The sequence below is a fragment of the Desmodus rotundus genome, chromosome 5 (assembly GCF_022682495.2).
Source record: "Desmodus rotundus isolate HL8 chromosome 5, HLdesRot8A.1, whole genome shotgun sequence".
NCBI classification, from domain to species: Eukaryota; Metazoa; Chordata; class Mammalia; order Chiroptera; family Phyllostomidae; genus Desmodus; species Desmodus rotundus.
In genome coordinates this window covers 44,495,540-44,507,965 of record NC_071391.1, presented here as the reverse complement: position 1 = coordinate 44,507,965, position 12,426 = coordinate 44,495,540, and the positions used below count along the sequence as shown (strand labels likewise).

The 12,426-nt window shown below is 41.8% G+C and overlaps 1 protein-coding gene and 1 non-coding gene across 2 annotated transcripts; both read right to left on the bottom strand.

Moving 5' to 3' along the window:
• Positions 1-5,720: 5,720 nt before the first annotated feature.
• Positions 5,721-6,334, bottom strand: LOC128780881 (uncharacterized). Its single transcript, XR_011651285.1, has 2 exons — positions 6,041-6,334; positions 5,721-5,922 (listed from the first exon to the last, which is right to left on the bottom strand). It is a non-coding gene; the product is annotated as an uncharacterized protein (transcript).
• Positions 6,335-10,879: 4,545 nt separating this feature from the next.
• On the bottom strand, positions 10,880-12,426 carry LOC128781113 (hemoglobin subunit epsilon-1-like). The gene is made up of 3 exons (XM_053925693.1): positions 12,335-12,426; positions 11,988-12,210; positions 10,880-11,135 (listed from the first exon to the last, which is right to left on the bottom strand). Exons 1-3 carry the CDS (start codon positions 12,424-12,426, stop codon positions 11,007-11,009), a joined length of 444 nt encoding a protein of 147 aa, XP_053781668.1. The 3' UTR covers positions 10,880-11,006.

Sequence of the window (12,426 nt, the reverse complement as noted above, 5' to 3'; positions counted from 1 at the left end):
ATGTTATTCACATTTAAAATTGGCCCTATACATTTAAATTTTTGAGTAGAAATGCTTAGACTGTTATTCATATTTAAAATTGGCCCCTGAAAATTACAGACTAAGCCAATTATATCTAAATCGGTCCTCTCATTTTCAAGATAAAGAAATGTGTAGGGGTTTTCTAAGAAATTAAGTAGCAAAACCCAGACTGCTAGACCTCAGGTTTAAATTGTTCTCCAAGGCCTTTTTGTGGCTTCACTTAAGCCATCTATAATTCCCTCATTCTCTGATGCTCACATAATGAAGAATAGCTTTGCCAGCAATGAAAAAATAGGATCATCAAGGAACATATAAAGGATCCATGGACAAAGCCAAAGGGGGTGGGATTGAGGGTGGGTGGTAGGGGTAGATGGGGCAGGGGAGAGTGGGGGGGGAATGGAGACAACTGTACTTGAACAACAAGAAAAAAATAAAAATCATTATAACAATTTAAAAAATTTAAAAAATATCATATCAAATACGATGCATTGGGAATTTCTAATAACACTCTAAATAAAATGGACATAGAAGGAACTTAATGAAACACAATGAAGAATGTTTAGAAACCTTAAGACTCTGTTAGAGACAATCACTAATAAAACATGTAAGCTGGTAGCCATAGGTAAAATCTAAGGTTCTTTATACCTTCAGTTACCACTTATATCGAAATAGAAAAAATTCCATTTTTGTAAACAAAATACATTAAATCCTTGGTAATGTGTTTCATAAGAAAAGAAACAGTAAAAAAAATGTCTTTGGAAAGAGACCACATGTTCTTCTAGGCTCTGTCTTTCCCTTCTGTAGGTATTTTTATTCCTTTTTATTTCCTCCCTCTTCTCCCTGGAGTTAAGACTATCTACATAGATTTGGGTGCCAAAGTTGACTAGGTGGTAAAATTTCAAACCTACTTAATTAAAGACAATTAAGAATGTGTTAATACCTCAGTCCATAAGCATTCCTTGAAATCCAGAAAAATAATCTGACTTGTTCCATTGTTTAATTTTTTTATATTTTTAAGTTATAAAATGTATATAGAAATGTAAACAGATCATAAATATACAACTCAATTGATAATTGCAAAAGAATACACCCCTGGACAGCAACTCAGATTAGGAAATAGCGTATTAAAATTACCCTGGAAGAGCCCCATGTGCTCCCTCTTCGTCATTAGCTTAATTCTCTCCAAGTTAACCACTATCCTGATTTGTCTCATTTTGTCTATCATGTTTGATTTATTTTTTCTTTTTTTTAAAAGGAATACTCTTAACTTTTAAGGAATTTTATTTTATTTTATAAAATATTTTATTTACTTATTTTAGAGAGAGGAGAAGGGAGAGAGAAAGAGGGAGAGCAACATCAATGTACGGTTGCCTCTTGCGTACCCCCAACTGAGGATCTGGCCTGAAACCCAGTCATGTGCTCTGACTGGGAATCCATCCAACAAATGTTTGGTTCACAGGCCGGCAATCAATCCACTGACCCACCCCAGCCAGGGTAGGTTAGGGAAGTTTTTCATCACTATTTTGTCAACTAGGTTTTCAATTTCTTGCTCCCTCTTTTCCCCTTCTAGCACCCCCATGATGCAAATGTTGGTATGCTTAAAGTTGTGCCATAGGCCCCTTCTAATAGCCTCATTATTTTTGCATTCTTTTTTGTTTGTTTTTGCTGTTCTCATTGTTTTCTACTTCCTTATGTTCCAAAAGATTTGATCCTCTGCTTCATGTACTCTGCTATTGATTCCCTGTAGCGTAGTCCATGTTTCATTTCTGTATTCTTCATTTCTTACTGGTTCTTTCTTATTTTCTGTCACCATTTTTATCCTTTTTGTGTCTTTCTTGAAGTGCATACTACGTAAATCTACTTTCCCTAAGTTTATTGATCATTTTTTTAATATATTTATTGATTATGCTATTACAGTTGTCCCATTTCCCCCCCATTCCACTCCATCCTGCCCACCCCCCTCCCTCCCACATCCCCCCCCATAGTTCATGTCCATGGGTCATACTTATAAGTTCTTTGGCTTCTACATTTCCTACACTATTTTTACCCTCCCCCTGTCTATTTTCCACCTATCATCTATGCTACTTATTCTCTGTACCTTTACCCCCCTCTCCCCCTCCCACTCCCTTAGTTCCTATTTTTGATCTTCTTTTTCTTAGGTAACTCCCTTTAACATTTCATATAATAAGGGCTTGGTGATGATGAGCTTCTTTAACTTGACCTTATCTGAGAAGCACTTTATCTTCCCTTCCATTCTAAATGATAGCTTTACTGGATACAGTAATCTTGGATGTAGGTCCTTACGTTTAATCTTGGGTAATGTAATTATGATGTGCCTTGTTGTGTTCCTCCTTGGGTCCAGCTTCTTTGGGACTCTCTGAGCTTCCTGGACTTCCCAGAAGTCTATTTCCTTTGCCAGATCGGGGAAGTTCTCCATTATTTGTTCAAATAAGTTTTCAGTTTTTTGTTCTTCCTCTTCTCCTTCTGGCACCCCTATAATTCGGATGTTGGAACGTTTCAAGGTGTCCTGGAGGTTCCTAAGCCTCTCCTCATTTTTCCAAGTTCTTGTTTCTTCATTCTTTTCTGGTTGGATGTTTGTTTCTTCCTTCTGGTCCATACCATTGATTTGAGTCCCAGTTTCCTTCTCATCACTATTGGTTCCCTGTACATTTTCCTTTGTTTCTCTTAGCATAGGCTTCATTTTTTCATCTGTTTTTCGAATAGATTCAGCCAAGTCTGTGAGCATATTGATAACCAGTGCTTTGAACTGTGCATCCGATAGGTTGGGTATCTCTTCGTCCCTTAGTTGTATTTTTTCTGGAGCTTTGAAGTGTTCTGTCATTTGGGCCATTTTTTTTTTTTTTTTTGTCTTGGCGCGTCTGTTACTTTAAGGGGCGGAGACTTAGGTGTTCACCGGGGGGCGGGGTAATGCTGGTCGCTGCACTGTGACGCTGTACGTGGGGGAGGGGCCGAGTGGGAGCAATGGCGCTCGCCTCACTGTCCTCCGGATTTCAATCTTCCACTCCGATACCCACAATCAAACTGGGCCACTCTGGTGCTGGTTCCCGAGCAAGTGGGCCTGTGCACGCTCTAGGCCCCTGTGGGTCTCTCCAACAACCTCTCCTGTGAGGCTGGGAGTCTCTCCTGCTGCCGCCCCAACCCCCAGGGGCGCTTTCAATCACAGGTTTGAGGCTTTATTTCCCCGAGCTGGAGCCCTGGGTTGCGCAGCGGTCTGCTTCGATCCCCGCTGTTCGTCAGGTTTATCTGTGGGCGAATGTGGGGCCGCAGGGTGCTACCCGCCACTCTGCCTGCCCCACTCTCCGCCACTCTGAGTCCGGCCCTCTGGGTTTATCTGTGCAAATGTGGGGCCGCAGGGTCTGCTAGTGCTCAGACTGCCTGCGCCATTTGTCCCACACTCCGCCAGTCTCAGTCCCGCCACAGCCACGCGAGTCCTCTCCACCCCGGTGCCCGTCTCCGCCCCTCCTACCAATCTGGATGAATGATTATATTTTGTTTCCTTGGTGTTGGTCCCCCTTGCTGTTCGATTGTCTGTCAGTTCTGGTTGTGCGAGGAGGCGCAGTGTGTCTACCTACGCCGCCATCTTGGTTCCCCCAGTTCATTGATCATTTTTATAACTAATGATTTCAGTTCTGCCTCTAGTAGATTTCTCATCTCCCTTTTCTTTAGTTCTTTTTCTAGAGCTTTGTTCTGTTCTTTTATTTAGGACATTTTTTGTCTCCTGAGTTTGGCAGTCTCCATGTGTTTGTTTTATGCAGTAATTATAGCTGCTATGTCTCCCAGTCTTCATAGAGTGACTTTAAGTCATAGGTTTCTTGTAGAGCACAGTGGGGCATCCCCTCTAGTCACCTGAGCTGGACTCTTCAGGTGTGCCCCACATGTGGGTTTTGTGCACCTCCTGTTGTAGTTGAGCCTTGATTACTGCTGACACTTCAATAATACGGATTTACCCCAAGCTGAAAGGCAGTGCCTACTGGCTGCTACCACCATGGAGAAACTGCCGTGCAGGAGTTGACCCCAAGGAGCAGAACACAGTTCAACATAGCTCAGGTACCCTCCAAGTTCACCCCTCAAGTGTGCAGCTCATGGAGTTGTTCGGGTGCTTTGATATTTTCAGAAGCTCTTTTCCAGGTGTGCTCTCTCTGGGGCCTCCCAGAAGGTGAGGGCAAGGTCAGTCACCCTCTGTACCCTACCTGCTCAGCAGGGCCACCTGGCATAACCTACAAAGTGATCTGCAGATGGCTGTTCAGTGTACTGTGCTTAGAGGTGTGCAGGAAAGGCCAAGCTGTGAACCAAGTTTGGTTGCTGCTAGTGCCAGGTCTGGGGCCACTTAGAGAAAGTAACCAGCCCACAGGCACCAGATGTTCCTTGTGTGAGAGATTTTAGAAAAGTTGGAAGCCTCAGCCAAGACAGGCCATTGGGACTATATGTAGGGTGGGGCAGGGTCTCAGGGAATCACCAGAGCAGGACTCACAATGTTAGTCAAGTTTAGGGAGACCCATCTCTGCCAGCTCTGTGGGAGAGGGCTCAGAAAAGGAACAGTGGTCTCTGCCAGCATTTGTGCCTGAAAGAAAGCTGCCCCACCAGCCCCTGCCCTGATGCCAAACAATTCAGTTTCTCCCCATATGTCTTTGGCACCCTTCCAGCTGCTGCCCCAGGGCTAGAGGTCAGAGAGGGTGAGTCAGAATAAGTCGGTTCACAAGCTCTCTTTAACAGATTTTATTTGTTTATTTTTAAAGAGAAGGGAGTGGAAGGGGAAAGAAAAAGAAAAAAAACATCAATGTGTGGTTGCCTCTCATGTGACCCTTACTGGACCACAATGTAGGCATGTTCCCTGACTAGGGATAAAACCAGCAACCCTTTTGTTTGCAGGCTGGCACTCAATCCACTGAGCCACACCAGCCAGGGCAGTTCATGAGCTCTTTAAGAGGAATGCCTGGGGCTCTAGAGACCCTCTCTCTCACTAAAGCACAATCCCCACTGTTGTGCACAGAGAGAAGTCAGGACTTTTCTCCTTATGCTGGAACCCTGGGTTGGGGGTTTGATGTCACTACTGATGCGAATCCACCCACAACAGCCAGAATTTTTACTTGGTAATGTTCCACTTTTTCTGCCTTACAACAGAACTTAAGTTATCACTGTAATTCTTTAGAACCATGGAAAGAAGTGATAACATATTTGAAAGGACAGGAAGAGGTAGAGGAAAGAAAGTATTAGATTATCTTAAGCGGACTTAAACAAAACACTTTTTTAAATTAAATACTCAAAATAAAAAGTTTGCTTAAAAAATAAAAAGAAGACATTGCAGAAAAAAAAAAGAGAACAATAAGAATGCATTAGAAGAAACAATGCTTGTGAGCACAGAGGGCAAAACAATCCTTAAATGGTCCTGTGGAGTCTGTAGAGATGCCACCAGAGTACCCCGATCTCATTCTAAAGTACATCCTGACATTTATGCCCTCTCCCCATGAAGACACAATGACCCAAGGCTGGTTGCTGCTAGTGCCAGGCCTGGGGTCACTTAGAGAGACGTAGTGGGCACACAGAGGCCAGATGCTGCTTGTTTGAGAGATTTTAGAAAAGTTGGAACCCCTCTTGCCAGGACATGACCTTGACCATGAAAAGAAAGAAGGAGAACATGGAGTGTTCCAGAGACTCACCCTGAAGTTCTCAGGATCCACATGCAGCTTGTCACAATGCAGTTCACTCAGCTTAGCAAAGGTGCCCTTGAGGTTGTCCAGATGCTGCAGACCATTACTGAAGGAGTCAAGCACTTTCTTGCCATGGCTCTTCACCTTAGGGTTGCCAAACACAGCAGAAGGAGAGGACAGGTCCCCAAAGGAGTCAAAGAACCTCTGAGTCCAGGGGTAGACCACCAGCAGCCTGAGGGGTGGACACAGCACAGAGAAAAGGGGGAGTCAGTGTCTGTCAGAAACCCAGGGGACTGTGATATCTCCACATGCCCAGCTTCCACTCACTCCCCTTATGCCTGGATACCAACCTGCCCAGGGCCTCACCACCAATTTCTTCCACGTTCACCTTGCCCCACAGGCCAGTGATGGCACTCTTCTCTTCACCAGTCAGATGCACCATGTTGACTGTTTGTTTAGTTGCTAGTGAACACAGTCGTGTCAGAAGCAAGTGTAAGCAGCAGCTGGCCCTGCTCTTCTTTTTATGCCCAGCCCTGGCTCCTGCCCTCCCTGTTCCTGTGAGCAGATTGGCCCAGGCCTGGGTGTGGTTCTGCAGGGTGAGGATTGAATGATGACAGCCATACCTGTCCTTGGCAGTTCTGGCACTTTCTTATGAGTCTGACTTCAGACTCTCGGCCCTCTCTCTAGGTATTTCTAGGTCCCATTCAGCAGCACAAATTGCTACTTTGAACCAACCTCCTTGGAAAATCTACTTAAATAACTTTTAGAATCACTTAGACATAGCCTCCTCAATTTTCTTGTTCCTCGCATGAAGAATCCAAAGTTCAGAAAGTGGAGGGGAAGTGCCCCCTCTAGTCCAACTTAAGAGTATGTGGATGGAGCTCCTACTGTGGCTTTAGAATGCAGACAATATTTACAAGAACAGCATGGATGAAACATTTGCCCCAATGCTAAGTATATCTTCCTTTTCTCTGTTCGATTAAATCCTTCTGGTAAGAAACTGTCTACTCATTTATTTATCTTTTCTGAATTTAGTCACATAGCCAAATAAATGATGATTGAAAAATAGAATGAATATGAACCAAGAGTGTCCTGTGAAATATTACCCTATTAGATTTGTGGATTCACAGATGGAAACACAGAGATGTTTCAATGTTGTAAGAAATATGAGTAAGTGAAAAATCGTGACTTGAGAGAAGTAATGTTTTCAGAGAGCGGCCAGGCTCTTACAGTATGTTTCATCCTGGGCTGGTCTGGGAAAGTGTCTGAGAGAAGAGAGAAGCTTCCCTGTGACTTAAAAGATGGGGTAGGGAAGTGGAAATGAATTCCAGCCTTGGCTCATGCTATTTTTTTCCTTAGGCTACTAAGAATGCTGTGGTATAATTATTTTTCTGATTCAAATTCAGCACCCATATTCTCACTTTCCCTATATTTTTGGTTTGTTTAAACCTTTTAGTAACGTTTACTCTTTTATCGCTACAGCGTTTCTAATGCCCATACCCCGCTCCACCCCCATCCCCCTTGGAGCTCTTTTTCCCCATGTCCTAAGCTCTGTTAATTTTTCAGGCTAGGAAAAAGGCCTGAAGTGTAAAATTTTGTTCCTTGCTATTAAAAATGCAATGAAACGATCAACAACAGCACGTATTTCTGAGCTCAGTACAGGATCTTTGAGTTCTTGAAAGGCCCCGCTAGTTATTTTCCCTAATTTGCATCATCCCTACTTCCTGCATGTTTCCCCCTTCCTGAATCTTCATTTCCTTCCAGGAAGAAAAGGGACATACGTTTTTGTTTTTTCACGTTCTATGTTTCTCCCACCGCAGACTCTTCTGATTCAGCTGTCCTGATGTCTAGAATCATCTTTCTCTCTCTTTTGCCATCACTGAAACCAAATATGTAACAGAAATCCCACATCCTTTCGGCTCTCATACTCTGAAACTCCAACTACAAAAACAATTTTAGGGGGGCAAACCAGAAGAAAAGAACTTTATTTTTAGTTGTTCCAAATAAATTCATGAAATCCTGCTTCCATTCCTCCATTTTTCAAAATACTTACTCCATTATGGTTGGATTAATGAAAATTCCTCATCCCTTTTATCTGTGGCAGGCCCCAGCAAGTACTTGAGGACAAGCTCACTCTGATTATTATCAAACATGGGGGGAAGCTTGGTTTTCACCTGCTTATTTGAAGGTAAGGTCAGAATTAAATGCCCCCAAAAAGGTGTAAAAAAGATACAGGTGTAAAAAAGATAGAATTTGAACATTTTTTACTTATATTCTTCTTTCTCTAAAACCCTGAAGCAAAGAGGACCTTACTGGGGAAAGAATACACATGCTGACTTCTGGGAAAAGAGGTCTTTTAAATGTTTTAAATGTTAACAACAAAAACCACTATTTGTTTTGACCTTTAGATGGTGAGTTTCACTTTATTATGTTTAAGCCTTTTTTAGCTTTATCATTGTTTTACATTCAGATTGTTTTCAAAACCCCATTTTACATTCCTGATCTCAGAGGTCAGGCTTCGGTATGTGTAAGGAGATCTTCTAGGGAATGTTTGGAAGTATGTTTTAATAACTCAGTGCCATGGAAAATTCACAGACCTAACTAAATAATAGTATAGACTACATTTATGTTTTTCCATAAAGAGCCACTTCAAGCTTACAAGTTGTCCCATGTTGGTCAACAGAAATTAAGCCCTATTTAAAGACTTCCTCTAGCATTCCCTATTCTAAAAAATGGTTCCCCTAAATGTTTCTGTGGTGTTATTTTCCTTAAGTCTTCTCTGGCCATGACCTAGGGGCCACTCTTTTGCACTTCAGCTACCATCATCCTGGTTTCAGGACAGAAGGTGCTGCTTTCTCTCACTGTTGCTGCTTCATATGATTTAAGTGTGAAACAGACTTTTCCTTCCATTACCCTTAACCCTACAAGAACAAGTCTGCCAGTTGGAATAAGACATCGAAAGCTCAGACATGCCAGACAAAAATAAAAAATACAAATAGTGATAATTGTGGTTATGCTCAGAGCCTCAGGCTCAAATCCAAATCAGCATTCAAAGGCTCTGGAAAGCTTCTTAGGCTCACTGTCCTCTTCACCATTATGGCCTTACATCTACCCAGTGAAGAGGTACAACTTCAGGGAGTCTGCTCTACTGTGAGTACAGCCCCACTGAGCGCTGACACACACACATCACATGTCCAGACAGAAGTTTTCTTCCTTTACCTCAGCCTGTCAAGTTTACCTAATTCTTAATGTTCTACACCTTAATGGGCCTAGTCTGAGTATGATTAGGAGGATACGTGTTAACTTCCTTCAAGAGAATCATGGCATCTGTCCAGAGGTATGTGGTTTCATCGTTCGTTTAAAAAATTGCACTCCAGTAGAAGACTTTTTTATATGCTTTAGTGTACAATCCTAAATTCCTGCGGATGACCATTGCAACAATTTAATCTATATTTCCTTGGTCAACATGGTTTTTCCCCCCTCTCTTTTTTCCCAGATGCACAATCTCTTAGTTATTTTTATTTAACAGTCTTTTAAAAATTTAATTAAGTTAATAAAATTAAACAAATAAAAATGCTCTGAAAAGAGCTGAATTCATAGAAAAAGGGACATACACAGAATAGTTTAGAAATAAGATAGTTTAACTCATTTTTTAAGTCAAACTTTTCTCTTTGGTATTGGAAATTTTAGGCCCAATTTCTTGTCTGTATTCATGGGCTATTTCCAGGGGTAAAAGAACAAAAGAGTGTATAGTAAGTCTCTATATAATTTTGTTCTATTCATGATCACTTGGAGGAAAGGACACTTTGTTTCCTCCTTTCCAGACCATGAAACCCACAATTTCTCTTATTCTATTTCAAATTCTCTGAAAGTCTCTTCTATTTGATTCTCACAAGGACTTTTTGGGAATCAAGAATGTGAAGTAATCTCCCTAATGTTTCCCCAAGGTGTCTCTGCTTCTGGGATGTGAGTCCGTGCTTGTTAAAAAGATCCTACTCAGATATGAACAGTTCTCAGCGTCTACTCTGAACAATGACCTGAGAAGAAAAAAGTGAGTATGAAAGGCTTCAGCTCTCAGACAATACAAAAGGTAGTGGTGAAACCATAACTGTAATGTGTTGTTTATACCTGGTAATATAAGCAGAGTTTTTATGAAAGCACTTTCAAACAGAAAGAAAGAAACAGATTCTGTTTCAGGTAGTCAAGTCTAAAATTAATTAACAGGAAATTATATAGATTTAAAGAAATACGTACAAGTTAGAAAGTTCTAGAAATTCGTCAAAGATGTTTTACCGCCTATGATCAGAAAGCACATGTTGATCAGTGCTTTACTTTCCTGTGTGCCTCCTTATAGTATATTGTATCCTCAACACCCAAGGAACTCTGTGCCATGTTCTGTTGCTCAGATTGTCCTCTGATCGCAAGACTTCTAACACCAGGAATAATGACCTACTCATTCACTTATTTCATTGAATAAATATTTTTTCAGTGCCTATAGAGGAACTTAAGGCACAGTACTCACATGGGATAGTACAGAATAGTAAGAAATGTTTGTACAGAATGGAGTATGAGGGTGATGGATAAGAAGAAATGTGAAAACTGGGGAGGGGGTTGGAAAGATTCTCTTAGGCAATAATAGAAAGTTGATTAAGCCAGAGTTGAAAATGGTCAAAAGTGATATTCAGGCATTACACTTTGCCTGAAAGCTGGGGTTGGGGGGGGCTAGTTTGGGAGGTGTTCTGGGAAAAGTGAGAGAGGTGGGCTATTTCTTAGAATAGGAACACTTGATGGGGTCTAGTATCGTGGGCTACACAGTGCAGGCAAGAGAAGTAGAAAAACATAACAGTGTCTTGAGCAATCATTATGTCTCTAACTGAGCACATTATATTTTGAGTAATTATAGGAAATGGACCACAGCGTTAGCCTGAAGTCCATGCCTTAGGTTTCACATTCCACATAGAGCCCTTTTAATGCCTGAATCGTTTCCGTATTCCAAAACTCCTTGAAAATTCCTATGCTTCAGAGGTAGAGGTGTCATCCTCTAATGACTGTGCATGGTTCCCTTCCTTTTCTTATTGTCCTTGACCCCCTTGTACAAGACACAAGCGCTCCCTATGGAAGATCCTCAGAGATGTTCTTACTCCCCCAGAGGAGAAAAAATAATAAAATAAATGAAATGAACCAAGAAGTTGAGCTGAAAATCTTTTATTAGGCAGAAGCCCTGTCCTTGAGGGTGGGCATTATTTCCCCAAGTTCAGAAGATGGAATATAGAGAAGTAGGGTCTTCCAAAGGTCACCAGGACATAGGGCAGGAGCTCAGTGGTATTTGTGAGCTAGGGCAGTGGCCACACCAGCCACCACCTTATGATAGGCAGCCTGCACCTGAGGGCTGAATTCCTTGCCAAAATGAGAAGCCAGGATGATCTCCAGCACATTGCCCAGGAGCTGTTAGGTAAAAGATAAATTGTTGAGTATAAGTTTCCGGAGTAAATTGTAGGAAATGCTGGATTAATACATGAACACCCTGCCAACTCTGCACCTGAAACTGCTGTAAGGGTTGTGCTAACTAATAAACTCAGATAAGCTAGTCCCTAACTTCAATATATTTTCTATGATCTCTCCATTCAACATTCTACTTACCTAGATCTCCATCTTTGCTTCCATTTCACCAATTTTATTTGCCCTTCTCCCTCCATGCCTCCCTCCCTCTCTCCTTTACCAATTGCCTAATTCCTGTAAGCATAACATACCAGGGCTGCATGGGCCCTAAGAGTGAGTTCAGCTAGTCTCCAACCACTGCCAGGAAAAAGACCCACTTGGTCACAACACTGACATGCAATGGAACATATTTTAGAGAAGTTGTATTTTTTGAGACATGCTGTGTAAATTATTTTCTCCAAATCTCTTGCTGAACTTTAATTATTGGGCAACTCATAAAATAATGCATTTCTCCTTCCCTGAGATAGAAATTTATCTACCAAAAGCCAAAGTGTATTCCTCCTTAAACAAGTTTGCAATTCTCTGGTATTATTCTCTAGGATAAACACATCAAGTTTTGACAAGAGGTTTTTGAAAAGTTTTAAGCAAACTCAGTTTGCCTGTCACTTTTTACTGTCAGCAGTCTTGAATCAAGGTGACCTTGCCCACAGGGTTATGCCCACTGAGAATCTGCCCTCCTAACCCCATAACTCATAATTTCTGAGATCTTTGTTAGTTTTACCAATGAAAGACTCAACTTCCATTATTATCCCAAAGAAAAGAAGCAAAAAAGAGCACATACACATTTTCTGAACTCACCTTGAAGTTCTCAGGATCCACATGCAGTTTGTCACAATGCAGCTCACTCAGCTTAGCAAAGGTGCCCTTGAGGTTGTCCAAGTTCTTAATGGCATCTCCAAAGGAGGTCAGCACCTTCTTGCCATGAGCTTTGACCTTGGGGTTGCCCATTATGGCAGAGGAAGAGGACAGGTTGCCAAAGTTATCAAAGAACCTCTGTGTCCAGGGGTAGACGGCCAAAAGCCTATAGAATGCAACCATAGCAGATGGAAAAATCAAAGACTCTCAAAAAAATTAAAAGACTTTCCTAATGAGTTTTCAAGGCTCATATTCACCACCCTTGCCCAGCATTGAATCCCAGTTCCTACCTGCCCAGAGCCTCGCCTCCAGCCTCCTCCACATTGACTTTGCTCCACACATTAGTGATAGCAGCCTTCTCCTCACTAGTAAAATGCACCAT